Source organism: Pongo pygmaeus, chromosome 11 (assembly GCF_028885625.2).
Source record: "Pongo pygmaeus isolate AG05252 chromosome 11, NHGRI_mPonPyg2-v2.0_pri, whole genome shotgun sequence".
NCBI classification, from domain to species: Eukaryota; Metazoa; Chordata; class Mammalia; order Primates; family Hominidae; genus Pongo; species Pongo pygmaeus.
The window spans coordinates 14,355,937-14,383,883 of record NC_072384.2 but is presented as its reverse complement, the minus strand read 5'-3'; the positions used below and the strand labels follow the sequence as shown (position 1 = coordinate 14,383,883).

General features: G+C 45.8%; 1 protein-coding gene across 5 annotated transcripts in view; it reads right to left on the bottom strand.

Annotated features, from left to right (window-relative positions):
- FAM168B (family with sequence similarity 168 member B) overlaps positions 1–26,047 on the bottom strand; it is a 45,405-nt gene extending 19,358 nt beyond the window's left edge. Inside the window, exons 1-4 of one of the 5 annotated variants that reach the window (XM_063647304.1) lie at positions 25,886–25,987; positions 23,925–24,079; positions 15,375–15,455; positions 4,531–4,614 (exon numbers count right to left, since the gene is read on the bottom strand). In XM_063647304.1, the coding sequence (XP_063503374.1) occupies positions 4,531–4,614; positions 15,375–15,444 (154 nt within the window). In that variant the 5' untranslated portion in view covers positions 15,445–15,455; positions 23,925–24,079; positions 25,886–25,987. Of the gene's footprint in view, positions 1–4,530; positions 4,615–4,701; positions 4,952–15,374; positions 15,456–23,924; positions 24,080–25,767 lie in introns of those variants that run through there. The other 4 variants (XM_054478339.2, XM_054478338.2, XM_054478340.2 and 1 more) reach the window with 4 other exon arrangements.
- Positions 26,048–27,947: the final 1,900 nt, after the last annotated feature.

Sequence of the window (27,947 nt, the reverse complement as noted above, 5' to 3'; positions counted from 1 at the left end):
GACGGCTGAGAAATACATGGCATTTGGATTACAAAAGTGCTCTGGAAGCCAAACTCCACATATACAGTGTTGAAACCACAAGTCAGCATTGGGTGCAAACTGAATAGAAAGAGAACCAAAAGGCAGATCAAGAAAGCAGCAGGGGCCAGGTGCAGTGGCTTACTCCTGTAATCCCAACACTTTGAGAGGTCAAGATGAGAGGATTGCTTGAGCTCAGGAATTTGAAACCAGCTTGGGCAATACAGTGAGACCCCATCTCTACAAAATTTTTTTAAAAATTATCTAGGTGTGGTGACTTGCGCCTAAGGTTCCAGGTACTTGGGAAGCTGAGGCAGGATTGCTTGGCAGTGAGCCAAGTTCACGCCACTGCACTCCAGCCTAGGCAACAAAGTGAGATCCTATCACACACTCACACACACACATACACACCCACCTCCACACACCTTCAGAGAGAGACAGAGAAAAAGCAGGAAGGGAGAAAAACTTCTCTTTTAAATTTTTTATACTGATAATTTTGGCTTGCTCATCAGAAAAAGGGAAAGGCTTACTGAAAAGGGAGTTAAAAAATTCAAAACATGAGGCTGGGTGTGGTGGTTTATGCCTGTAATCCCAACGCTTTGGGAGGCTGTGTTGGGAAGATCCCTTGAACTCAGCAGAAAAAGGCTGTAACTGTACCACTGGACCTCACCCTGGGTGAAACCACAAGACCCCCGTCTCTTAAAAACAAACACCCAAGACATGAAAACAGAGAGGATACCAGAAAAAGATGGGCACACAGCTGTGGTCCAGACTCAGGTTAGATGGACAACAGCACCTGTGGGACATCAGAAAGACATTTTCTTTTTTCTTTTTTTGAGACAGAGTCTCGCTCTGTCACCCAGGCTGGAGTGCAGTGGCGCGATTTTGGCTCACTACAACCTCTGCCTCCCAGGTTCAAGTGATTCTCCTGCCTCAGCCTCCTGAACAGCTGGGACTGCAAGTGTGTGCCACCATACTTGGTTCATTTTCTTATTTTTAGTAGAGATGGGGTCTTACCGTATTGGCCAGGCTGGTCTTCAATTCCTGCCGTCAAGTGATCTGCCCACCTTGGCATCCCAAAGTGCTAGGATTACAGGCATGAAAAACCACCGTGCCCAGCTGCCTTATATTTTTCATTCACCAATTTCACAGCTTCTCCTACAAGACCAGAAGATCTGGCACTGGTGAGCCAGCAGTCTGACACCTAACAACTGCCTGGCACCCGTCAGCAGATGCCCCTCTAAACAAAGCAGGCCATTTGGGCAGCTGCAGTTGCTACCTGCCTGTCCCAGCTTCTGGATTACAGGAACAATTTGAGAGCAGTTTTGGAAAAGGGACAACACAGGCCTTACCTCCCTATGAGAAAGGAGAGATGTTTGAGAAGATGGGTGACAAGCTGGGCATGGCAGCTCACGGCTATAATCCCAGCATTTTGGAAGGCTGAGGCAGGAGGATCACTTAAGCCCAGGAGTTTGTGACCAGCCTAGGCAACATAGTGAGATCCATCTCCAAAAAAATAGAAAAATTAGCCAGGCTTGGTGGTGTGCACCTGTAATCCCAGCTACACGAAGGCTGAGGTGGGAGCATTGCTTGAGCCTGAAAAGTCGAGGCTGCAGTGAGGTGTGATTGCACCACTGCACTGCAGCCTGAGACAGAGCAAGACCCTGTCTCAAAATAATAATGAGATGGGTGGCCCACGTTCCACAGGGTGGCCCCCAGAGGCACCCAAGGGGGGAAGTTGTCAGCAACACTCAGCCTCCACCCTGCTTCTGCTAGGCAGTGCTGCACATTTTTGGCAAGAACAGCTCTGTCAGCCTGAAATTAACTCAAGGTTCTTCTTGTAAAATAAAAAAGTTGAAAGTTTTATGTACATTTTCACAATGATTTGTGCTCCATGAAGAAATGAGTAAAAGTGGGCTACCTCTGAAAATCCTAGAAGAGTAACTTATGTTATGGTGGTCTACAGCATGATCATCACATGCCACATTCATACGTTATGCCAAAGACATAAACTTCAATCCATTCCTACCATCATACACAAAAATTAACTGCAAATGGGTCACAGACATAAATGTAAAACCTACAAGTGTAAAACTTCTACAAGAAAAAAGAAGAAAATCTTTGTGAAGTTAGGTTACACAGGTTTCTTTCTTTTTTCTTTTTTTTTTTTTTGAGACGGAGTCCCGCTTTGTCGCCCAGGCTGGAGTGCAGTGGCACCATCTTGGCTCACTGCAAGCTCCGCCTCCCGGGTTCTGGCCATTCTCCTGCCTCAGCCTCCGGAGTAGCTGGGACTACAGGAGCCCACCACCATGACCAGCTAATTTTTTCTATTTTTAGTAGAGAGGGGGTTTCACCATGTTAGCCAGGATGGTCTCGATCTTCTGACCTCATGATCCGCCTGCCCCGGCCTCCCAAAGTGCTGGGACAACAGGCGTGAGCCACTGCGCCCAGCCAAGTTACACAGGTTTATTAAGTATGGTCAAAAGCATGACCCATAAAACGACTAACCCTCATCAAACTTTTTTTTTTTTTTTTTTGGTTGAGACGGAATCTTACCCTGTCGCCCAGGCTGGAGTGCTATGGCACAATCTCGGCTCACTGCAACCTCTGCCTCCTGGGTTCAAGCGATTCTCCTGCCTCAGCCTCCCGAGTAGCTGGGATTACAGGAGCGCGCCTCCAAGCCCAGCTGATTTTTGTATTTTTAGTAGAGATGGGGTTTCACCACGTTGGCCAGGCTGGTCTCGAACTCCGGACCCCATGACCCACCCGCCTCAGCCTCCCAAGTTGCTGGGATTACAAATGTGAGCCACCGCGCCCAGCTCAAACTTTTAAAACCTCTGCTCTTTAAAAGACGCTGTTAAAAGAATGAAAAAGCGACAGACTGGGAGAAAATACGCATATATCTGATAAGAACTCTCAAAACTCAACGATAAGAAAACAATAACTGACATACAGTAAAAGCTGTATACAAATTCTTCACCAAAGACATACAGAAGGCAAATACGCACATGAAAAGATACTGCTACACATTCACTAGAATGGCTAGAATTAAAAAGACTGACCACACCAAGTGTTGTTAAGGATGTGGAGAAACTGCAACTCACAAACACTGCTGGTAGGAATGTAAAATGGTACCACCACTTTGGAAGACAGTTTGGCAGTTTCTCACAAAGTTAAATATACACTTGCCATAATAACCAGCCACTCAAATCCTCTGTATTTATTTGCTCAAGAGAAATCAAAGCATATGTTCACACAATAACCTGCATATAAATATTAACAGCATTTTCATTTGTAATAGCCCAAAACTGCAAATAACCCAAATGTTCATCACATGGTAAATGGATAAGCAAACTAAAGTATTTATTTCCATACAACAAAATACTACCTAACAACGAAAAGGAATGAACTGCTAATGTACACTACGAGATGGATGGTTCTTTCAAGGCAAAACACAAAAGGAAAACCACTCTAAAGGGAAAAAATGGGCCAATGCGGCAAACAGCTAGGGACTGAAGTCGAGACTCTTGGCATAACTGTGTCTTATAGTCATGGGAAACCACTGAGAAAAATTCATCTGGGAGCATCGCTCTGGTTTAAATGGGAAGAACATTAATCCGGGGAGAGAAAGCTTGGGAGCAGAAAGACCAAGTCAAGAAAGTTTTTCTCGGGGTGTGAACTACGGTCTGAAGAAGGGTGGTCATAGTGGAAGTGGAAATGGAAACGAAGAGATGGATGTAAGGACAGAATATAAAGGCAGAATTTTATGATTAACAAAACTGGAAGAATTTGGGGAAAGGACACTGCTGTTGTCTCCTCCTTCGTCAAAGTTAACCGTGTGAAGCTAGTGTTGAGGGATAAAGCTGCCCCAGCAGTCCCAGGATTAAGGCCAAACCACAGCCTCAGATCAGAGTGTGCACCACCACTGCTGCGGCAGAAAGGCAAAGCCCCGCGTGGGTGAAAAAAGTCCAAAAGGAACCAACACCAGAGAGTGCAGGCTCCTAGGAGGAAATCCCACTAAATAACCAATCTCCTCAAGATTCAGACCCAAACCAATTCCACTTTCAATATTAACAGTGATTTCCAAAATCTAAAAATATTCATCTATACCTTACATGGAAAATAATACTTTTTTAAAAAATATAATCAGAGTGCTAAAGTAGTCTAATAAAAAAATTATCTCTAAAAACATTAACATGGAAAATCCACCTGTTGGCATGGCAAGAAATTCTTCAGTTTCTAGTAGGTGATACTATTTCATGAACAGATGCTCTGGCAGAGTTAACAACCTAGTGATTACAGATTTGCCTTGTGGGAGGACATCAGAAACACAGTATATAACGCTTCAGTGCAGTAAGAATTAAGCTTTTCTTGCACTAACAGGTTAATTTAATTAACTTGAGAAATTGACTCAACCAACTCCTAATTCTATACCCACCCCTCTCAAAATCCACCCCCTTCACCTTTCTCTCCCAGCTGTACGTACAAAGCATTTTACCACCCAGCACATACCTGTTTGGAAGGTAGGATTCGCTCCAGGATACATGTTAGGAGAATAGGCAGGAGCTGCTGCTGCATAGCCCATGGGAAAACCAGCTGAAGAAAAATACAGAACAATCTCATGTCATCAACTGAAGTAGTGACGCACAATCACTAGAGCTCCTGCAAAGTCATTGCTCTTACCTTCTTCCCCAGAACTCCACAGACTTAAGCAGCCCCAAGAGTACTATGTGTGGCCAACAGTATGTCTCTAGTTGTCTTCTTCCCGCAGAACTTTGTTTTTTATCGTTGTCGTCTTTTGAGATAGAGTTTCACTTTCATCGCCCAGGCTGGAGTGCAATGGCATGATCTTGGCTCACTGCAACCTCTGCCTCCCAGGTTCAAGCGATTCTCCTGCCTCAGCCTTCTGAGGAGCTGGGATTACAGGCACGTGCCACCACACCTGGCTAATTTTTCTATTTTTAGTAGAGACGGGGTTTCATCACGTTAGCCAGGCTGTTCTCGAACTTCTGACTTCAGTTGATCCACCCGCCTCGGCCTCCCAAAGTGCTGGGATTATAGGTGTGAACCACCACGCCTGGCTTTCCCTCAGAATTTTGATAGGTCACAATTATATATTTTATATTTTATTTTTATTTATTTTTGGGGGGGGACAGAGTTTCACTCTTGTTGCCCAGGCTAGAGTGCAGTGGCGCGATCTTGGCTCACTGCAACCTCCGTTTCAAGTGATTCTCCTGCCTCAGCCTTCCAAGTAGCTGGGATTACAGGCATCTACCACCACGCCCAGCTAATTTTTGTATTTTTAGTAGAGACGAGGTTTCACCATGTTGACCAGGCTGGTCTTGAACTCCTGACCTCATGATCCACCCACCTCGGCCTCCCAAAGTGCTGGGATTATAGGCGTAAGCCACCGCGCCCAGCCTCAATTATAACATTTCTGGAAGTTTCATTCCAAACTCTAATCACATAATTACTTAGCAAGAGTAGTAAGAGTGCTAAGGGTATCACGTGCTAGGTCCTGTTATCCTCATCTGACTTCACTGCACAAAGTCTGGAAGAATCAGAATTCAAACCTAGCTTGGACTCAAGGGCCTATTTTTGCTGCTATTAGTGAACAGCTAAGCCTATTTAAAGGTCACTCATTTTCACTGAATTCAGACATTTCCTACCTTACATATTTTGACTTAAAAGCTATTATTTTTTGTTGTAAGAAACTTTTAAACTTCTAAATTCACTTCAGGTTTTTTCATATTCCGATGTTCTTTTTTTTTTCTAAGACAGAGTCTTGCTCTGTTGCCTACACTGGAGTGCAATGGTGAGATCTCGGCTCACTGCAACCTCCGCCTCCTGGGTTCAAGCATTTCTCCTGCCTCAGTCTCCCTAGTAGCTGGGACTACAGGCGTGCACCACCATGCCCAGCTAATTTTTGTATTTTTAGTAGAGATGGGGTTTTGCCATGCTGGCCAGACTAACTCCTGACCTCAGGTGATCCACCTGCCTCGGCCTCCCAAAGTGCGGGTTTACCGGCGTGAGTTACCACGCCTTGCCATATTTTGATGTTCTGATCCCCAACTTCTCCAGCACGACCAGCTAATATGTTTTCATATCTCCCCTCCAAAGCTCATGTTGAAATTTGTCATTTTAACAGCACTGAGAGGTGGGACCTTTAATAGGTGACGCCTTTATTATGAAAGTGGGTTCCTGATAAAAAGGACAAGTTCAGCCCCCTTTCTCTCTGACACACTCGCTGCCCTTCCACCATCCATCACAAGAGGATAGAGCCCAAAAGCCCTCACGAGATGCCATCGCCATGCTCTTGGACATCCCCAACCTCCAGAACCAAGAGCCTAATAAATTTCTGTTCATTATCCAGCCTGATATTCTGCTAAAGCAGCAAAAAACAAATTAAGACACCAGTCATAAACCCAGGCTGTGTCTTACTTAAGCTTCAGTCTTCTTACAAAAGGAGCTCTAACTGGGACTGCATACACACAGAAATGGGAAAAATCCAACTACAGTCCATGTGCAAACAAGCTGACCTTTATTAATACAAATGAGGAATCTTATTAAGACTAAACTATGACCTAGTAATTCATAATATGAACAAAACTGAAACATCAAATAAGACAATGAGTGCTACAGTCAGAATCCTGGCCCCAAGGTGCAACCAGCAGGGGGGCCTCAGGCATCCTGCCCTTTTCGATAAGGCCTCCCTTCCCTTCGGGCTGACCCCTCTGGCTCACAGTACAGGAGGCATCACTTGTGACAGCTGAAGTATTAGAAAGCATTCTTTTTTTTTTTTTTTTTTGAGACAGAGTCTCGCTCTGTTGCCAGGCTGGAGTGCAATGGCGTGATCTCGGCTCACTGCAACCTCTACCTCCCTGGTTCAAGCGATTCTCCTGCCTCAGGCTCCTGAGTAGGTGGGATTTCGGGCACATGCCACCACGCCCAGCTAATTTTTGTATTTTTAGTAGAGACGGGGATTCACCATGTTGGCCAGGATGGTCTCGATCTCCTGACCTCATAATCCGCCCTCCTCGGCCTCCCAAAATGCTGGGATTACAGGTGTGAGCCGCTGCACCCAGCCAGAAAGCGTTCTTTCTATTCGGGGCACACAGCCAACAAGATGACCCAGGTTTCCTAGCCTTGACTACTGTTCCCACTAGTTGTGAGAGGCTGTAACTTCTCTACTGCACACTTCCTTCCCCTGTAAATAAAGTTGAAAGAGAAGAGCAGTCTTCAAAAGAAACAGTGTTGAGGAGGCCTGGAGAAAGGTGTCTCTTACGGCACCTGGACTGGGATTTTTAAGGTGTTACGATCCCTTAGGAACAAATCACGGTGCTAACAGTAACCAAAGCAAGGAAGCCCTAAGGTTGAGGTAAAAACAGGGCAGGGGATCTGAGTGGAATGCCAAAAGGAAAATCCTTGTAGGTGGGACAGAAAGTTCTGAATACAGCTCCTCACGTGCCTCCCTTCAGCCCCCTCAGCCTGGATCCCTTGCTCTACTGCCCTGCAACCCTAAGCCATCCTGCAGGTTTCTGTGGGAACAGGAGGCATCAGCATCACCAACCCCCAGCCCCAGAATCCCTCCAAGTGCCCAGTTCTCATCTTTATCCTTGCTTCCAAGTTGCTTTCCTCACTTGAAACGGATCCCCCTCTACCTCAGCAGAAGCCATTCTGGGTTTCCCTCCTGGACTCTCACCTTCCCATTTGCCCTCTCTAATTAGTCAGAGAACAGAGTATGGTGGACGTCAAGGGCAGATTCAACTTCAAACAGACCCACAATGGCCACTGGAAAGACCAGGACAGCAGTTCTGGGGATGCTGAGAGACTCCTCAGAAGCCCAATTGTGAGCACAGGAAGACCAAGAAAGGTCTTGGACTGCCCTCAGAGACCAGGGAATCAGCAAGATTTTTTTTTTTCCAATGGTTTCCTTCTTTAAAAAAAAAACAACAAAAAACAGTTTCAACTACCAATGACCTAGATCATATCCTGTAGGCCTCTCCAAGAATTTCCACAAAATTCAAATTCCTCATCTCTCCCTAAAACTCTACCAATATATTCTCAGGGGAAGAGGGCTGCTCTGGATTTGTTTGCTGAAGATTGTGTTTAAAGGGTCCCTGAAAAACCACTGTCATCTTTGCTTAGTCCTTCCCATCCCCACTTTCTTTCTTTCTTTTTTTTTTTTCAGACGGAGTCTCGCTCTGTCGCCCAGGCTGGAATGCAGTGGCACAATCTCGGCTTACTGCAAGCTCCACCTCCTGGGTTCATGCCATTCTCCTGCCTCAGCCTCCTGGGTGGCTAGGACTACAGGGGCCCACACCCGGCTAATTTTTTGTATTTTTAGTAGAGACGGGGTTTCACCATGTTAGCCAGGATGGTCTCGATCTACATACCTCGTGATCCCCCCGCCTCAGCCTCCCAAAGTGCTGGGATTACAGGCATGAGCCACCGCGCCCGGCCCCCCACTTTCCAACAAGAAGTTAACACATCCTATAATGAAACAGCAAACACACACGATAGTATTTAAGATGGCATCACTAGCCACCAGCAACAAGATGTCACTACATACCTAGTCTCTGGTATGGGGGTCAAAGACTCCCAATCTCCTAGACAGCCTCTGCTGCTTCCGTGCTCCCATCGCCTCATCCCATCAGCCACATCCCACTTGCTGTCACCACCCTGACCCAAGCTGCAGCGTGGCTCCCCTCACTATCTCCAATGGTTTCTACCTGGACTGCACAAAACCCACAGAGGCAGCTTTGGAAGGACCCCTAACACTGCTTTAGCTGGTCTCATGTGCACCACCCTCTTTTTTCTCATTCTCTCCAGACAGCGAATCTGCAGGGTTCCAAGCAACGGAGTTAAGAATCACTATTTCTTCCTATTCCTGATCTTTCTGGGCACCCCACCTCCCAGCAGACACAGAGACTGTCTCCTTCAGCATCTACTCTAGCCCTCTTCTGGCATGGTAGGCTGGAAAGGCCAGACTCCCTACATCAAGGGACCGGAGTGATCCCAAACCTGAATCATTTCTACAAGACTGATCACCTTGGCTGGGCGCGTTGGCTCACGCCTGCAATCCCAGCACTTTGGGAGGCCGAGGCGGGTGGATCACAAGGTCAAGAGATCGAGACCACGGTGAAACCCCGTCTCTACTAAAAATACAAAAAAAAAATTAGCTGGGCGCAGTGGCAGGCGCCTGTAGTCCCAGCTACTCAGGAGGCTGAGGCAGGAGAATGGCGTGAACCTGGGAGACGGAGCTTGCAGTGTGCCAAGATCGCGCCACTGCACTCCAGCCTGGGCGACAGAGCAAGACTCTGTCTTAAAAAAAAAAAAAAAAAAAAAAGACTGATCACCTTACAAAAGTAAAAGCTTCAGAACAGCAAAAAATACCATAGTTAAGCAAAAGGACAAATTCAGATAAAGTATCTGTAAATTATTTAGACAAAGGCCTAGTACACTTAATATGTAAGTAACTTTGAAAACTACAAAACAAACATCCCCCCCACCCCCACCACTCAAATCAATAGACACAGATAGACAGAATTGCAAACTACAACTATGCTGACTAACTTCAGACTAGCAGAAATCCAGAAGCTGGAAAACACATTCTGTTAGCCAGGCTGTGGGGAAATCGTCTCACACTGCTGATGAGAACTCAGCAGTATCCTAACAATCACATGTGCATTTGCTCTCTGACCCAGCAACCCCAGCTCTAGGAACCCATCCTGAGGAGAATTCCCACAGAGTCATACAAACATAGGGCTGTTCACAGCATCATTACTAAAATAGCACACACTTCAAACAACTCCAATGCCCATCACAAGGAAACTGACTCAATCAACTATGGAAGCCCACAAGATGGAGTGTATGTAACACTATTACATTTAAAAAAAAAAAAAAAAAGAACAAGGCAAACCTCTGTGAACTGTTATGGAGTGATTCCTAGCAAACATTAAGCAACAAAGCGAAGTGAGCAACGCCGCCTGCATCCCTTTTCCAGAAAGAACCTGCTGTTCAGCCAGAAGTATGTGGGCCAACAGTCTCAGGAGCAGGACCAGGCTGCTGGTGCCTCATGTGGGCCTCCAACTGCTAACCCTTGCCCCAAAGCACCCCGTGGGCTGGCCATGAGTTCGGCAAATGTGCCTCAGTCTGAGGCTCTCCCTAATTCTACTTCCTCCCAGCTGGATTTTCCAATGTGATAGCCCCCCCAAAATGTTTACGTTCCTAACTCCATCCCAGTGTCCACTACCATTTGTGCAATAAAGGATAAATTAGGATCTACAGCCTTGTTGACCTGGGGGGTGCTTGTCAATTCTCAGCATGGGCAAAAGGCCAGGTCTAGGTTCTCCCTGGACAGAAGGCCGTGTGGCTGGAGGACAGAGAAACATGGGTTTTGGTGATCTTGAAGGGCTGTAGTGATAAAATTGGACCTTAGATGAGCTTCAAAATCAGTTAAAGTCTGCTTTAAGACATATGTCAAATTCTAAAGCTACCCCAGCAGACAGCAAAAACCAAACATCTCTGAAACGCAGTCTTCCTTACTCCCCTGGTGTAAGAGACAAAGATCAGGGTACAGATCCACAAGAGGGATGGACTGTGCAGAGCATGTCAGGCTTATGGAAATCCTGCGCTCCAGAATAAGGGCAAAACAAAGGGAGACTGAGCCTTGCCAAAACTGAAACGCATCTAAGCCCAGCTCCAAGTGGATTAAGAAGACCATTCAGCATGCTACCTTTCCAGCAAAAGAAGACATCACCAGTGAAACCACCCATAACTTCTAATACACTGTGTAAGACACTTAACGAAAAACACTAGGCATGCCAAGACAGGACCACGTGACGGAAAAACAAAAGAACAGAACAAATGGACAATAAAAACTGACGCACAGGTGATCCAGAGACTGCAGTCAGCAAACAGTTTTTAAAATAACTCAGTAGTATGTTGGAAAAAACAGAAGATGGAGAAAATACATAAAAAGACTTGATTCAATACATGAGTTATAGCAAATTAGAGCAGAATTAGCAGGACAAATGGAAGCAGATCAGTATAAACTATCTGTATTAAAGCTCAAGGAGAAAAAAACAGAAACTACAAAACAGGGTGCAAGAGACAGGAAGGACAGACTGAAATGGTCTAATACACTTATAGATGGAGCTCCAGGAGAGGAGAGAAAGGGACAAAAACAGTATTTGAAGAGCTACTGCTACTGCTAGAAGAAATCAACTCAGAGTCAAGAAGTTCTCTGAACTCTATGCAAGGTAAAAACAAATAAAATGGCATCTAGTTACATCATGGTAAAAGCAAAGATATTTTTAAAGTAGCAAGGTGCACAGGGGTTGGGGGAAATGTAGAGAAGAAACATAATTTCAAAGAGGCAAAAATTATTCTGGGCCAGGCACAGCGGCTCAGGCCTGTAATCCCAGTACTTTGGGAGGCTGAGGTGGGATGAGCACAGGAGTTTGAGATCAGCCTGGGCAACATAGTGAGACCCGATCTTTACAAAAATTAAAATTATAAAATTATTCAGGCATGGTAGCACACACCTGTAGTCCCAGCTACTTGGGAGGCTGAGGCAGGAGGATCCCTTGAGTCCAAGGAGTTTGAGGCTGCCGTGAGCCATGACTACACCACTGCACTGCGGCCTGAATGACAGAGCAAGACCCTTTCACAAAAAAAAAAAAAAATATATATATATATATATATATATACACATATTTTGACAGAAACCAGATGACAAATTTTATCTTTAAAGTGCTGAGAAGAAATAATGTGACCTTATTCAGGAAAATAATCTTCACAGATGTGATTAAGTGAAGGATCTTGAGATGAGGTCATCCTGGAATCCTGGACTGCCCAGGTTGGCTCTAAATCCAATGACAAGTGTCCTTATAAAAAACACACACGGCCGGGCACGGTGGCTCAGGCCTGTAATCCCAGCACTTTGGGAGGCCAATCACCTGAGGTCAGGAGTTCGAGACCAGCCTGGCCAACATGGTGAAACCCCATCTCTACTAAAAATACAAAAATTAGTCGGGCGTGGTGGCACGCACCACGCACCTGTAATCCCAGCTACTCAGGAGGCTGAGGCAGGAGAATCACTTGAACTTGGGAGGCAGATGTTGCACAGAGCCAACATCACGCCACTGCACTCCAGCCCGGGTGACGGAGTGAGACTTCGTCTCAAAACAAACAAACAAACAAACAAACACACAAAAGACACACAGGAGAGGATGTGACCATGGAGGCAGAAATGGGAGTGATGCAGCCACAAAGCCACATGCTGAAGATTGCAGACAGCCACCAGAAACTAGAAGAGGCAAGGAATGGATTTTCCTCTGGGCCTGCACTAGGAGTACAGACCTGCCAACGCCTTGATTTCGAACCTCTGGGAATACATCTCTATGGCTTTAACCCACCAAGTTTGTGGTTACCTGCTATAGCAGCCACAAAAAAAAACAAATACACTCAGCAAAAGAATGCCTCAAAAGGAAAGCAAAATAAAGACATTTTCACAAAACAAAATTCACTAACAGACTTGTGGTTTAAAAAAAAAAATGTGGTTGGGCACAGTGGCTCACGCTTGTAATCCCGACACTTTGGGAGGCCGAGGTGGGAGGATCACCTGAGGTCAGGAGTTCTTGATCAGCCTGGCCAACATGGCAAAAACCCATCTCTACTAAAAATACAAACATTAGCTGGGCATGGTGGCGGGCACCTATAATCCCAGCAACTCAGGAGGCTGAGGCAGAAGAATCACCTGAACGCGGGAGGCAGAGATTGCAGTGAGCCAAGATCACGCCATTGCACTCCAGCCTGGGCAACAATAGTGAAACTCTGTCTCAGAAAAAAAAAAAAAATGTTAAGAGAGTTGTTCAGATAAAGGTAAATGACTCCAGAGAGAAACATGTAAATAGAGAAAGCAATGAAGAGCACCAAAAACAGTAAATGTGTGAATAAATATAAATGGCTGTTGATTGCACAAAATTAAAACAGTAATGTCTTTTTTTTTTTGAGACAGAGTCTCGCTCTGTCACCTCCAGAGCGAGGTGTGTCGACTTGTGTCGTCTGGAGTACTGCGACACAAGTAATATCTTAAGGTAAGGCAACAATAGAAAAAGAGGAGCTCACGCTTATAATCACAGCACTTTGGGAGGCTCAGGCGGGCGGATCACTTGAGGTCAGCAGTTCGAGATCAGCCTGGCTAACACAGTGAACCCTGTCTCTACTAAAAATACAAAAAATTAGCTGGGCATGGTGGCATGCATCTGTAATCCCAGTTACTCAGGAGGCTGAGGCTGGAGAATTGCTTGAATCCGGGAGATGGAGGTTGTAGTGAGCTGAGATCATGCCACTGTATTCCAGCCTGGGCAACAGGGCGAGACTGTCCCAAAAAAATAAAAATTAAAAAAGTATAATCTTTATAATAAGCACTAAAACTATAGTAAAAGAATTTTTTTTTTTTTTGAGACAGAGTCTTGCTCTGTCACCCAGGCTGGAGTGCAGTGGCACGATCTTGGCTCACTGCAAGTTCCACCTCCCGGGTTCATGCCATTCTCCTGCCTCAGCCTCCTGAGTAGCTGGGACTACAGGTGCCTGCCACCATGCCCGGCTAATTTTTTTTTGTATTTTTAGTAGAGACGGGGTTTCACCGTGTTAGCCAGGATGGTCTCGATCTCCTGAACTCATGATCTGCCTGCCTCAGCCTCCCAAAGTGCTGGGATTATAGGCATGAGCCACTGCGCCCAGTCTGTCACTCCTTTTCTTATAATTTCTCTACTCAGTCCTCCTGGAGAAGAGCTCCAGATGTTTCTTTACTGTTCTGTTTTCCTCCCTTTCCTTATGTTGCATTCTGGTTCTCTCTTAACCAGTGTCTTGTCTTGATATTAACCTGAAATTTGTTCATATGCCATTTTGTTTCATTTCTTAAAGTTCCAGCTAGTTCTTTTTTCTCAGCATCTTGTTCCCCTCATGTTTCTGATTCTTTCTTTTACATCTGCAATTCTTCTAAACTTGGCTATGTGACTACCATCTACCTGATGATTCTTCTCCTGCAGTCTGTCATGGCTGGTGCCTCTTACTTGATGGGAGGCATCCCATGCTAGCAGGCAGAACTTTGCCTGCAGGAAGCCCACGCAACCTGGGTTGTGAACATATGCCCCCACAGCAGTTCTGCATTCGCTGCTGTCAGGAGCCCGAGGAGTAATGAAGCCTGGAGACGATTTTTATGTTAATTTCTCAACTTCTGAACCCCTGGGGAGTATAATACAAGCTAGAGCCCCAAACATCTCTGAATGCTTACAGTCTTAGTAAAGATCTCCCCCTTCTCAGAACCCAAGCATACAAACTTCCTTATGGGGCCACTGGACAACTAGACTCTTTAGTCTATCTCTTTGCTGGGGAGTATCACCCTCCAGAGGGACGAGAATGATTGATAAGAAGTCTCACTCTCATTCCGTCGCAAGGGTCCTAATACTCAATCTCTATCCCCCTGTGGGTTGTTAAAACCCACAAATAGCACATGTGCCCAGCACAGGCACGACATTAGTTCAAAGGCCAAGTTAGCTGGGTTTAACATGGCTTTCACATTTGACCCCAGATATCTCTCTTACCTCCTGCAAGTTCAGTTATACATTTGTAAAATGTTTTATTTCACTTTCTGAGAGTCTTAGCAACAAAGTTTTGGGGTTATCTCTTCTACCATATTATCAAAACCCAAAATGAAACTGTATCATCATAAATAACTACTCCTTGTGCAAAGTCACCGAAGGGAACAACCATTTGCTATTTCTGACCAACCAGCTCCTATCCCCTCAATATCCATTTCGCTGCAACCTTCACTTGCAGTCCATATTTGACTAGCTGACTCCACTAAAGGGATGTGGATCAGGCCTAAGTCAATCAGCAGACTCCCCTTTGTGGCCCAGGGATGGATGCTGAGTTTAATCAGAACAAAGCCCAGGACTGGTTTGAATAGAGAACAAGCAGCCCCATCACGCTTTCCTGTAGGGTGGAGGTAGAGAGGCTCTTAGACTGAGGGACTACTGGGAGGGGCCTGAACTTCAGAGACCACAATGAGAAGGAGTGGGACCTGTGACCAACACTAAGTTAATACTGAGGAAGCGAAGCTGAGACCAGGAGGTAGAGAAACTAGATCCTGGTCCCAACTGCTGGAGCCACTAGATCAAGTTTTGACCAAATCCAGTCCTATCATTTGATTTTTCACTTCCAGGTATTTTCTTTCTTGTCTAAGCCACTTTGAGCTGCGTTGTCAAGAGAAAGCATTCTTAGTGACATGAAAATATACCAAGTATTCAAAGTTCAAAAACGAAAACAAAATTTTACTTGCTTACCTGGATAACCAATTCCTTTGGCATTTGCATAGGGAACCCCAGAAGATCCAGGACTATAAACAGGATTCATGATTTCAAAAACTAAAAGAAAAAAAAGGGAATTTAGCCAAGCACTTTTGCTCTCAGATTGTTCTCCAGTACCAGTCCCCAAAAAGCAGGTAGCTAGAGTCCTTTCTCTAGGCTGCTATAAAACAATGCATTTCATGCTGCCCCCAACCAGCAGAGAACAGAAAAGGGACACTCGATGTCCTAATAGGTGCCAAACCAGGGCATGATAAATTTTTCTTCACAGTTCTCCTCAGTCCATCAGAAGCTAAGGAGTAAGAATTGTTAGCTATATGTCCACTAAAAACAAGGGGAAAGGCCAGGTACGGTGGCGCAATCCTGTAATCCCAGCACTTCGGGAGGCCAAGGTGGGCAGATCACCTGAGGTCAGGAGTTTGAGACCAGCCTGGCCAACATGGTGAAACTCTATCTCTACTAAAAATACAAAAATTGGCCAAGCATGGTGGCTCACACCTCTAATCTTAGCACTTTGGGAGGCTGAGGTGGAGGGATCACGAGGTCAGGAGATCAAGACCATCCTGGCCAACATGGTCAAACTCCGTCTCTACTAAAAATACAAAAATTAGCTGGGCGTGGTGGCGCGTGCCTGTAATCCCAGCTACACAGAAGGCTAAGGCAGGAGAATCGCTTGAACCAGGTAGTCGGAGGTTGCAGTGAGCCAAGATTGCGCCACTGCACTCCAGCCTGGCAACAAAGCGAGACTCCGTCTCAAAAAAACAAAACAAAACAAAAACAAACAAAAATTAGCCAAGTGTGGTGACGCACACCTGTAATCCCAGCTACTTGGGAGGCTGAGGCACAACAATCACTTGAATCCAGGAGGTGGAGATTGGCAGTGAGCCGAGCTCATGCCATTGCACTCCAACCTGGGCAACAGAGCGAGACTTTGTCGCAAAAAAAACAACGGGAAAACTCTACAAGTAACCAAAATGTTCTTCTAACAGAGGATAGTTAAGTTAACCAAGACATATCCAGAACATGAAATATCACGCAGCTGCTTTTCAAGAAATGCTTAATACAATGTTAACTGAAAACAAAGTAGAATATTATACTGCATCCTGCATTACACAGTATGATCCCAAATAAACACCTATGGGTATAAAGATGTGCATCCCTGGCACAAACAGAAAAAAAGTCTGAAAAGAAATATATAAAAATATGAACAGTGATTGACTCTAGATGGGAGTGGATTTAGTGTTCCTTTTGCAGTTTCCTGTATTTATTTATTATTATTATTTTTTTCCCAGACGGAGTCTCGCTCTATTGCTAGGCTGGAGTGCAGTGGCATGATCTCAGCTCACTGCAACTTTGCCTCCCAGGTTTAAGTGATTCTCTTGCCTCAGCCTCCTGCATAGCAGGGACTACAGGCATGCGCCACCACACCCAGCTAATTTTTGTATTTTTAGTAGAGATGGGGTTTCACCATGTTGGCCAGGACGGTCTCATCTCTTGACCTCGTGATCCGCCCACCTCAGCCTCCCAAAGTGCTAGGACTGTATTTCTTCCCCCCACTCCCCACCCCACCCCAAGACAGGGTCTTGCTCTGTTGCCCAGGCTGGAGTGCAGTGGCACAATCTCAGCTCACTGCAACCTTGACCTCCTGGGTTCAAGTGATTATCCCACCTCAGCCTCCCTAGGAGCTGGGACTACAGGTGTGGTGCCACCACGCCTGGCTAAGTTTTGTATTTTTTTTTTTTAATAGAGATGAGGTTCCATCATGTTGCCCAGGCTAGTTTCAGACTTCTGGGCTCAAGAGATCCACCCACCTCAGCTTCCCGAGTAGATGGGACTACAGGTGTGTGCCACCATGCCACTCTAGTTTCCTGTATTTCTTTAAAAACTTGTTAAATTTTTTTTCCTAAGAAAGACTAATTGGTTACAGTCCAGCACTTCTATGAATCCATTCAATGTTTTATCATCCATCAATCTTTCTTTTTCCCGACAAGTTCAAGAACTTGCACAGCCACAACCAGGACTCTACCCCTCCCCAACAGAAGTACTGTTGGGAACTGATTCCCATTCAGCTCTCTAGTAAGCTCCTCTGAATCTTATCCAGGGTATTATTTACTTTTATTTATTTATTTATTTTTTAGACGTGGTCTCGCTCTGTCAGTCATAGCTCACTGCAGACTTGATCACCCAAGTTTAAGTGATCTTCCCACCTCAGCCTCCAGAGTAGCCAGGACTACAGGTGTGCATCGCCACATCTGGCTCATTTTTAGTAGAGACAGAGTCTCACTATGTCACTCAGGCTGGTCTTAAACTCCTGAGTTCAAGTGATCCTCCCGCCTTGGCCTCCTAAAATGCAGTGTATTAAAGTGTGAGCTTTCACTATTCCTCATCTGGTAAATCATTCACTGATGTATGTGGTTATAAAGATTAAGGTGATCTTTAAGATTTGAAACAGCATGTGTGGGGGTAGGGGGGTATATGGGAACTCTCTGTACCTTCTGCTCAATTATGCTGTGAACCTAAAACTGCTAGACCTAAAAAAAGTCTATTTTTAGGCTGAGTACAATGGCTCATGCCTGTATTCCCAGCACTGTGGGAGCATCGCTTGAGGCCAGGAGTTCAAGACCAGCCTGGGCAATGTAACAAGCTTCCACCTCTGAAACACATGTAATAAGTAACAAAACACAAAATGTGCATTTTATGTCTGCCTTCCCCACATCCCCATTTAGAATGTAGCCAAAACAAGCAGGGAATATGCACTTGGTTCTGTTTAAAGGCAATATCTCCAGCATCAATAACAACATCTGGTACAAAATAAGTGCAACTACCTACCGACTTTCTAAAAAACAAATGCCTTTCAGAACACTCTAGGTGTCAAAATCCATTACAAAGACAAAGTACAAAGAGAAATCACTTCAAATTTTCAGCTCATTTGACTCAGAATATTCACAATCAAGCAATCCTGTAGTAGAAAATATTAGGTCACATCCTTAGCCTCTGTAACAGGAAGTTCTGGATTAAATTAGGAATAAACTGGCAACTTTAGTAACTAAAACATCCATTACCTGAATTATCTAATTTTTTTAAACTTCTAAACCAAATCCAAATGCCAAATTTGTCATGCCATTCACAACTACAGCTACGTGATAGGTCTTGACCAGCAATGACCAATAAACTTTGTACAATGACCACATCCTTCTCTATCTGTGCTGTCCCCTACAGCAGCCGCCTGCCAAGAGTGCTGAGCACCTGAAAAATAAGGCTAAATGAGGCTACTGTGAGATTGATCTTTTAGCTTTATTTAACTTCAACATAAGTAGTCACATGTGGCTAGTGGTTACTATACTGGACAGTGCAGGCCTACAGTTCAGAGTAGGGAGAAAACAAGTATACAAAGGCATAGCAGGTAGGCAGGAGAATCAATTGTGTGTCTTACCCTATAGTTTAGGAATAAACATACTAGCAACTGCCAATCCCTATTCCCCTGTACTTTTAACCCATGCTTGGCGGATCTGCAACCAAGAACTTGTGGAGGTCTGCAAATACTTCACCTACTTCTCTGGTTCAACTATCATCTCTCAAGAAGCAAATATTTCCCAAATGTTCTTTCTTTCTTCTGTGCCAGGAGCTAATTTTTATTTCTTAATTGAATTCCAGATAAGCAAAGCACTACACAAAGGCCACAGAGAAAACAAAATGGCAAGTCACAATCTCTTCTGAGTTTTACAATCTGGAAAAGCGCTGTCCAACAGAACTGTTCACAAAGATGGAAACAAGCCCTGGCAATATGGCAAGACCCTGTTTCTACAAAAAGTAAAAAGATCAGCTGGATGTGGTGGTGCACACCTGTGGTCCCAGCTACTTGAGATCAGTTGAGTCCGGGAGTTCGAGGCTGCAGTGAGCTATGATCGTATCACTGCAGTCCAGCCTAGACAATGGAACAAGACCCTGTCTCAAAAACAAAGATGAAAACCTGTCTGTACTGTCCAAATATGGTAACTGAATTTTTAGTTTAATTAACTTCAACAGTCCTATGTAGGTGACAGCCATTGTATTGGACAGTGCAGACATATACATGATAAGATTAAAAGTATGAATACTTCTTGATACAAAGCAACAAGTGTTAAGAGTCACAAGAGAATAAAGTGTTCTGAGGGCTGAGAGGGGAGAGCAAAAATTCTGTGGGGGAGGGAAGAAATAGGAAAAACTTGATTAAAGGGCAGCATTAGGCTGGGCACAGTGGCTCATGCCTGTAATCCCAGTACTTTCGGAGGCTGAGGTGAGAGGTTCACTTGAGGTCAGGAGTTGGAGACCAGCCTAGCCAACATGGTGAAACCCCATCTCTACTAAAAATACAACAAAAATTAGCCAGACATGTTGGCAGGCGCCTGTAATCCCAGCTACACAGGAGGCTGAGGCAGGAGAATCACCTGAATCTGGGAGGCAGAGGTTGCAGTGAGCTGAGATCGTGCCACTGCACTCCAGCCTGGGCAACAGAGCAAGACTCCGTCTCAAAAAACAGTAATAATAATAATTAAAGGGCAGCATTTCCAATAAACAATGGATAGGATCAAATCAGCCTCAGAAATGAGAAAAAGCAAGATGCAGTTTAGGAACATTAAGCAATTGAGTTTGTTTGGAGCTTAGGCTCTATGTAGGGAATCAGTAATAGATGATTGTGGAGACATAGCTTAGGTACAACCACCAGGTGGAGACCCTTAAATATGGGCTGAGTGGAGATGTCCTCTGGTAGGCAAAGAAGCTCCTGAGCAACTCTGAGGTAAACAGAGTTACCACATGACCCCACAATTCCACTCCTAGGTACATACCCAAGGGAAGTGAAAACACATGCTACACCTACAGTTGGACATGAACATTTATAACAGCATTATTCCTAACAGCCAAAAACTGCAAACTCAAATGAAGTACTGAAGGATGTTAGGAGGCTCTCCTTCCATAACGACCTGACTTATAGCCTAGACCAATAATAATAAAACTCTACTTGGCTGGTTGCAGTGGCTCATTCCTGTAATCCCAGCACTTTGGGAGGCCGATGAGGGCGGATCGCTTGAGGCCAGGCGTTGGAGAACAGCCTGGGCAACATGGTGAAACCCCATCTCTGCTAAAAATACAAAAATTAGCTGTGTGTGGTGGCACACACTTGTAATCCCAGCTACTTGGGAGGCTGAGGCATGAGAACTGCTTGAACCTGGGAGGTAGAAGCTGCAGTGAGCTGAAATCACACCACTGCACTCCAGCTGGGGCGACAGAGCAAGACTCCGTCTGGGGGAAAAAAAAATCAAATGGAATCTTTACATCTGACTTCCAGTTTACAAAAAAGGCAGGAGTAGGAGGGAATATGCTGAAAGACACCATGAAACAATCAGACAAACCCCAAAAGTGGGACATTCCAGAGGACAAATGACCCAGTTTCTTCAATAAGGCAATGGTGGGGGGAAAAAAGGGGCGGGAGAGGAGGAAGGCCAGAGTTCTAGATTAAAATAGATATAGACATAAAAGCAATAGCTGAATTTTGTTTGGACTCGATTTAGACTGAAACAACTGTAAATAGAGTTTAAAGATATCTGGGACACGACTGAATACTGGGTATCAGCTGGTATGAAACAATTATGTTTAATCCTGATAACAGTACTGTGATTATGTATAATTACATAAATTTGTAAAGACACAATAAAGTATATAAAGTTGAAAATGATACATCTATACTTTAAAATATTTCTACAAAAAGAGCAAATACAACAAAATGCTAACAATCTTTACATCAAGATGTTGCATATAAGGTTGTGCACTATATTGCCGCATTTTCAATTTTGCATAATGCAAAACTAAAGAAAAAACACACCATCACCAATCTACCTGAAATGTTAGTGCCACTAAAATCTCTCTGCAACCACCAACTTTCCAGTCTAATTTGCTGTGGACTAAGAAACCCAAACCCAAGGCTGGATCTACAGAGTACCACTTTTTTTTTTTTTTTGAGACGGAGTTTTCACTTTTGTTGCCCAGGCTGGAGGGCAATGGCACAATCTCAGCTCACTGCAACCTCTGACTCCCGGGTTCAAGCAATTCTCCTGCCTCAGCCTCCTGAGTAGCTGGGATTACAGGCATGTGCCACCACACCCATCTAATTTTGTATTTTTAGTAGAGACAGGGTTTTTCCATGTTGGTCAGGTTGGTCTCGAACTTCCAACCGCAGGTGATCCACCAGTCTTGGCCTCCCAAAGTGCTGGGATTACAGGCATGAGCCACCGCACCGGGCCGAGCTTACCACATTTTTAGTTTCCCATTTGAAATGACTCAACTGTCAGAATTCTTATGGGTGGTTTGACACCTGCGTTAGAATAGACAAATGTCAGATTACCTTTAAAAAGATGACAGCAAAAATTCCTAACTTGAAAATCAAATCATAATCAGAAGAAAAGTCTATCTTTAAAATGAAAGACCTGGCTGGGCGCAGTGGCTCATGCCTGTAATCCCAGCACTTTGGCAGGCCGAGGCGGGCGGATCACGAGGTCAGGAGATCGAGACCATCCTGGCTAACACGGTGGAACCCGTCTCTACTAAAAAAAATACAAAAAAAAATTAGCCAGGCGTGGTGGCGGGCGCCTGTAGTCACAACTACTTGGGGAGGCTGAGGCAGGAGAACGGCGTGAACCCGGAAGGCGGAGCTTGCAGTGAGCCGAGATGGCGCCACTGCACTCCAGTCTGGGCAACAGAGCGAGACTCCATCTCACGAAAAAAAAAAAAAGACAGACCTGGCTGGGCATGGTGGCTCACGCCTGTAATCCCAGCACTTTGGGAGGCCGATGAGGGTGGATCACGAGGTCAGGAGATCGAGACCATAGTGAAACCCCGTCTCTACTAGAAATACAAAAAAAAAAAAAAAATTAGCTGGGCACGGTGGTGGGCGCCTGTACCCAGCTACTCGGGAGGCTGAGGCCGGAGAACGGCGTGAACCCGGGAGGCAGAGCTCGCAACGAGCCCAGACAGCGCCACTGCACTCCAGCCTGGGCGACAGAGCGAGACTCTGTCTCAAAAAAAAAAAAAGACCTATCACTATACTATTTTTTCTTAGTTTGGAAACATACCATCTCTAAACAAAGTTCCACACAGAGCACTAAGTATGAAATACTATAACACGAGGCCTTTAAAATTTTATATCAACAAACCTAATTTCAAGAGGTTTAGATTCACTCTCAGAAACACCAATATACAAGATACAATACTCAGAAAAATCAACATTGGAAATTCTCAGTAATGTCTGGCAACATCAACAAGAGCTTGTAGACATGGTGGTAAGTGCCTGTAACACCAGTGCTTTGGGAGGCTGAGGCAGGAGGACTGCTTGAGTCCAGAAGTTTGAGATCAGCCTGGGCAATACAGTGAGACTCCCATCTCTACAAAATTAATATATATATATAAAATATATACGTATTTTTTGTTTGAGATGGAGTCTCGCTTTGTCGCCCAGGCTGGAGAGCAGTGGCACAATCTCGGCTCGCTGCAAGCTCCACCTCCCGGGTTCACACCATTCTCCTGCCTCAGCCTCCCCAGTGGCTGGGACTACAGTTGCCTGCCACCATGCCCGGCTAATATTTTTGTATTTTTAGTAGAGACGGGGTTTCACCATGTTAGCCAGGATGGTCTTGATCACCTGACCTCGTGATACGCTGGCCTCGGCCTCCCAAAGTGCAGGGATTACAGGCGTGAGCCACCATGCCTGGACAAAAATATATTTTTAAAAAAGAGGCTGGACACGGTGGCTCACGCCTGTAATCCCAGCACTGTGGGAGGCCAACGCGGGTGGATCACTTGAGGTCAAGAGTTCGAGACCAGCTGGGCCAACATAGTGAGATGAGACCCCATCTCTACTAAAAACACAAACATTACCTGGGCAGGGTGGCATGCGCCTGTAATCCCAGCTACTTGGGAGGCTGAGGCAAGAGAATCACTTGAACCTGGAAGGAGGTTGCAGTGAGCCGAGATCACTCCACTGCACTCCAGCCTGGGCGACAGGGCAAAACTATCTCAAAAAATAAATAAATAAATAAATAAATAAATAATAAAGCATATAGGCCGGGCGCGGTGGTGGCTCCAGCACTTTGGGAGGCCGACGTAGGTGGACCACCTGAGGTCAGAAGTTCAAGACCAGACTGGGCAACATGGTAAAACCCCGTCTCTACTAAAAATGCAAAAATTAGCTGGGCGCAGTGGGTGCGTGCCTGTAATCCCAGCTACTCGGGAGGCTGAGACAGGAGAATCCCTTGAGCCCGGGAGGCGGAGGTTGCAGTGAGCCAAGATCGCGCCATTGCATTCCAGCCTGGGCGACAGAGCGACACTCCGTTTCACAAAAAAAAAAAAAAAGAAAAAGAAAAGAAGTTCTCTCCCCCAAACTTTACCTTCATTACCAAGGTTTGCGTTTGCATTTTACTGGAAGGAATTCATGTATTTCTGCACAGTACAATCAGACAGACTTAACAGACTGGACACAAGGCATGAAAAAACTATTACTCTATTACGCTGGTGTACTGTTCTTTTAAAATTGTGCTCGGCCGGGCGCGGTGGCTCACGCCTGTAATCCCAGCACTTTGGGAGGCCGAGGCGGGCAGATCACGAGGTCAGGAGATTGACACCATACTGGCTAACACGGTGAAACCCCGTCTCTACTAAAAAAAAAAAAAAATACAAAAAAATTAGCCGGGCGTGGTGGCGGGCGCCTGCAGTCCCAGCTACTTGGGAGGCTGAGGCAAAGACTGGCGTGAATCCGGGAGGCGGAGCTTGCAGTGAGCTGAGATGGCGCCACTGCACTCCAGTCTGGGCAACAGAGGGAGACTCCGTCTCAAAAAAAAAAAAAAAAGTATTCAATTGATCCAGGAAAAGAAACTGTCTAAATAAGACAACTTTGGTATAATTTCCCTTTAAACTACGGAACCTATTTAAAAAAATTTTAAATCGCACTGTAGATTTTTTTCAATTCTAATCCTCTACTTCTATGGCATTACACTGCTCTTACTTCCTAACAAATATATTAAGATCTGATAAGAAGACCTGGGCTGCTTCCTTCCTCCTTTTAGGTTCCAGGCACTTAACTCATACACACAGCCTAATTCTTCCACTATTCCTAAGTGCAGGAGTCAAGAAGAATAGAACTACCTGCTTGGGCATTTCCAGTGACTGCTGCACAGGGAACACCCAGGAGAACCCAAAGAAAGCAGGCTCCAACTCTTAAAGTCTACAGGCCGCCTTCTACGAGATCTTAACTTTCATTTAGTCAAAATCACAACTAATTTTAATTCATTTTAAAGCTTTCTGGTATGCAGAAACATTCCAAAATGTTACATGAGTAACATATGCCAACACTCCACCAAAGTAAGCCTGCTTTGTGAAGACAAAGAGAAGCAAGATCTTCACAATTTCTGCAACACTAGCTTCAAAATTAGAATAGCCTTCCACTGCTCAAATCTTGGCTGTCAAAGCAAAAATAACCCACTCCTTCTTTATCTACAAGAGCTTAAAAATGTGTCCCTGTTTTTGCCAAAACCAAAAAGTTTTATTTAATCTAGAATCTTTCATCCATAGTATTTGAGAAAAGTGATCTCAAATTACACAAGGATGACCTGAAAGTTTAAGGAGTGGAAACTATATAAACCTTTTTATTTGTAAAGCTTCCTTGCATGCGAAAACACCGCAAAATATTCTTGTTTGACTTTAATGATTAAACATTAACTCAAACAGCCCATGAGATGCACACTTCATGTTCACGTACACTATAAAACAGAAATACCCTTATTTGTGGACGTCGTAAAGGTGCACTGCACTCTTTTTACAAAAAAAGTTAACCCAGGCTGGCCCACGAAACGTCCTTTCTGAAGGAAATCTTAAAAGCCTGTAATTTAAATCGTGCCTCTTCAAGCTGGAAGGAGAACGCTCAGATTCCGCCAAGCAAAAAAAAAAAAAAAAAAAAAAAAATCTTTACTTCGTGGGTAGACAAAGTGAGCAGTTACACATTGGAAATGACTATTGTCACAAAGCTCTGCCCCCGGGTTTCACGCTCGCATTCCTGACGGCCGTGACCCCGACCTTTAGGAGAACGCCCCGCGCCGCGAAGCCACCTCGGCCACCTAGGCGGCAGGCCCGCGCCGCCCGGACCGCACCTGCCCGCCTACGTGTCCGGCCGAGCTCCGCCCCCGGCCACCGCCCGGCCTTGCCCGCGGCACAAAGCGCAGCCCAGGCCAGTCCAGACGCCCAGCTACCCCGAGCCGCGGGCCGACCTTGGCGCCGCCCCGAGCCGGCCGCACAAAGCGCCGCACTTCCGGCCTGGACGCGCAGTCGCCCGCTGCCCGCCCCCACTCACCGCGCCGCGGCGGCGACCTGGGCCTCAGTGACCAGCGCACGCCGGCCCGCGGCGGGCTTGGCCGTGGGGCGAAACAAGGGGGGCGCGCCGAGGAGACCTGCTACGATAAGAGGCTGACCCTCCGAGCCCCACGTCTCCGCCGCCTCCCGGACGCCGCGCTCCCGCTCGCTCGGCTCCGCTTGGTCCGGCCCGCCTCTCCGCAGCCCGCGCTCCCCGCCGACGCTGCGCAGCCACCAGAACCGACGACCTCACTTCCGCCTGAGCGCGCCGCGCCGGGGGCGCGCCGGGCACGTGACTGCGCAGCGTGCTCGCTCCCGCCGGCTCCCTCGAGACGCCCGGATGGACGAGCGCGAGCGAGGAGCGGGCAGGTCCCAGTTGGCGAAAGGGCAGGGTATAGCTGTAGTTTTTTTTATTAACTCTCTGTGAAAAAAGTATTTAATTTATATTTTGAGATAGTCCCGCGCTGCAGAAACCTTTGTGTGTGCCCAGACGCCAGGGCGCGGGCCACTCAGGCCGCACCCGGGAGTCGAGCACACCCCGGGTGGCCGCCACCCCGGGGTCGGAGCGGGGCGGAGCTTAGCTCACAGAGCCTTTGCCAGTGCGGAGGCTGCGGGGCGCCCGCTCAGGAGTGCAGATTTTAGAGAATGCAAGTCAGCGTTTCAAGTGTAGAAGTGCGGGATCATTTCTATAGACAGAGTTCAGGGAAGTGTACTAGAATGTTAGGAGTTTTTTTGTTTTTTTTTGAGACGGAGTTTCGGTCTTGTCACCCAGGCTGGAGTGCAAGGCGCGATCTTGGCTCACTGCAACCTCCGCTTCCCGGGTTCAAGCGATTCTCCTGCCTCAGCCTCCTGAGTAACTGAGATTCCAGGCGCCCGCCACCACATCTGGCTAATTTTTTTGTTATTAGTAGAGACGGGGTTTCACCATGTTGGTCAGGCTAGTCTCGAACTCCTGACCTCAGGTGATCCACCCACGTCGGCCTCCCAAAGTGCTGGGATTACAAGTGTGAGCCACCGCGCCCGGCCAAATGTTAGTATTTTTATGTAAGGTTTAGTGTATAGTTACAATGATTTGGTTAGTTCACGGGGGTCTCTCGGGGGGAGGTATGTTTATTATTTCGTATTAAAGAGGTGCGTGTCTTGGTGTTTGTGTTTGGGGTGTCCTCTGGTCTCAGCTAGGTACAGGACGACAAAGGAGGGAGTTATTGCAATAAAGATTAGTGATGGAAGGGAGGAGGCCTGGCTTTGGTCTTTTTTCAGTCGTTTATACAATAAAAACAGCCGGGCGCGGTGGCTCAGGCGTGTAATAAAAACAGCCGGACGCGGTGGCTCACGCCTCTAATCCCGGCACTATAGGAGGCCGAGGCGGGCAGATCACGAGGTCAGGAGTTCAAGACCAGCCTGGCCAACATAGTGAAACCGCGTCTCTACTAAAAATACAAAAATTAGCTGCGCGTGGTGGCGCACATCTGTAATCTCAGCTGCTTGGGAGGCTGAGGCAGGAGAATCTCTTGAACCCGGGAGGCGGAGGTTGCAGTGAGCCGAGATCGGGCCACTGCACTCCAGCCTGGGCGACAGAGCAAGACTCCGTCTCAAAAAAAAAAAGATGTAAATGTGATAAAAGGACAAGAAGAAAACATGGGGAAATTCCTTTTTAGTATTGGAGTAAAGAAGGCTTTTCTACGTATTACTCTAAATCCAGAAGTCATGACTATGAAAAGCTTTGGTCGGCAAAAAGCACCATAAGCAAAGTCAAAAGATAAACGATTAACAAGGAAGAAATAGTCCCAACACATGTAATAGACAAAGCTAATCTCTCTTAATATTCCAAAAGCTTCCAGAAGTCAACAATAAAAAGCCCTACCACCCCATAGAAAAATGAGAGTTCACAGCAAAGGATTAAGCCTGGCTGTTAGTCATATGAAAAATATCCAATCTCACTTCTATAAAGAAAAATGCAAGTTAAAACTCTTTGAGGTAGCAGTTTTCACTGTGATTGTCAATCCAAAAAATTGACAATGCTATTGGTAAGGCTGCCAGGAAGCTGGCACTCTCAGACATTGCTGGATGGGAAAGGGGATCATCTGATGATGTGTGTCAAAATAAATGCACAAACAATGTTTCATTCAACAACTGCACTTCTGGGAGTTTGCCTACAGAGATACTCATAGATGTGTGAAA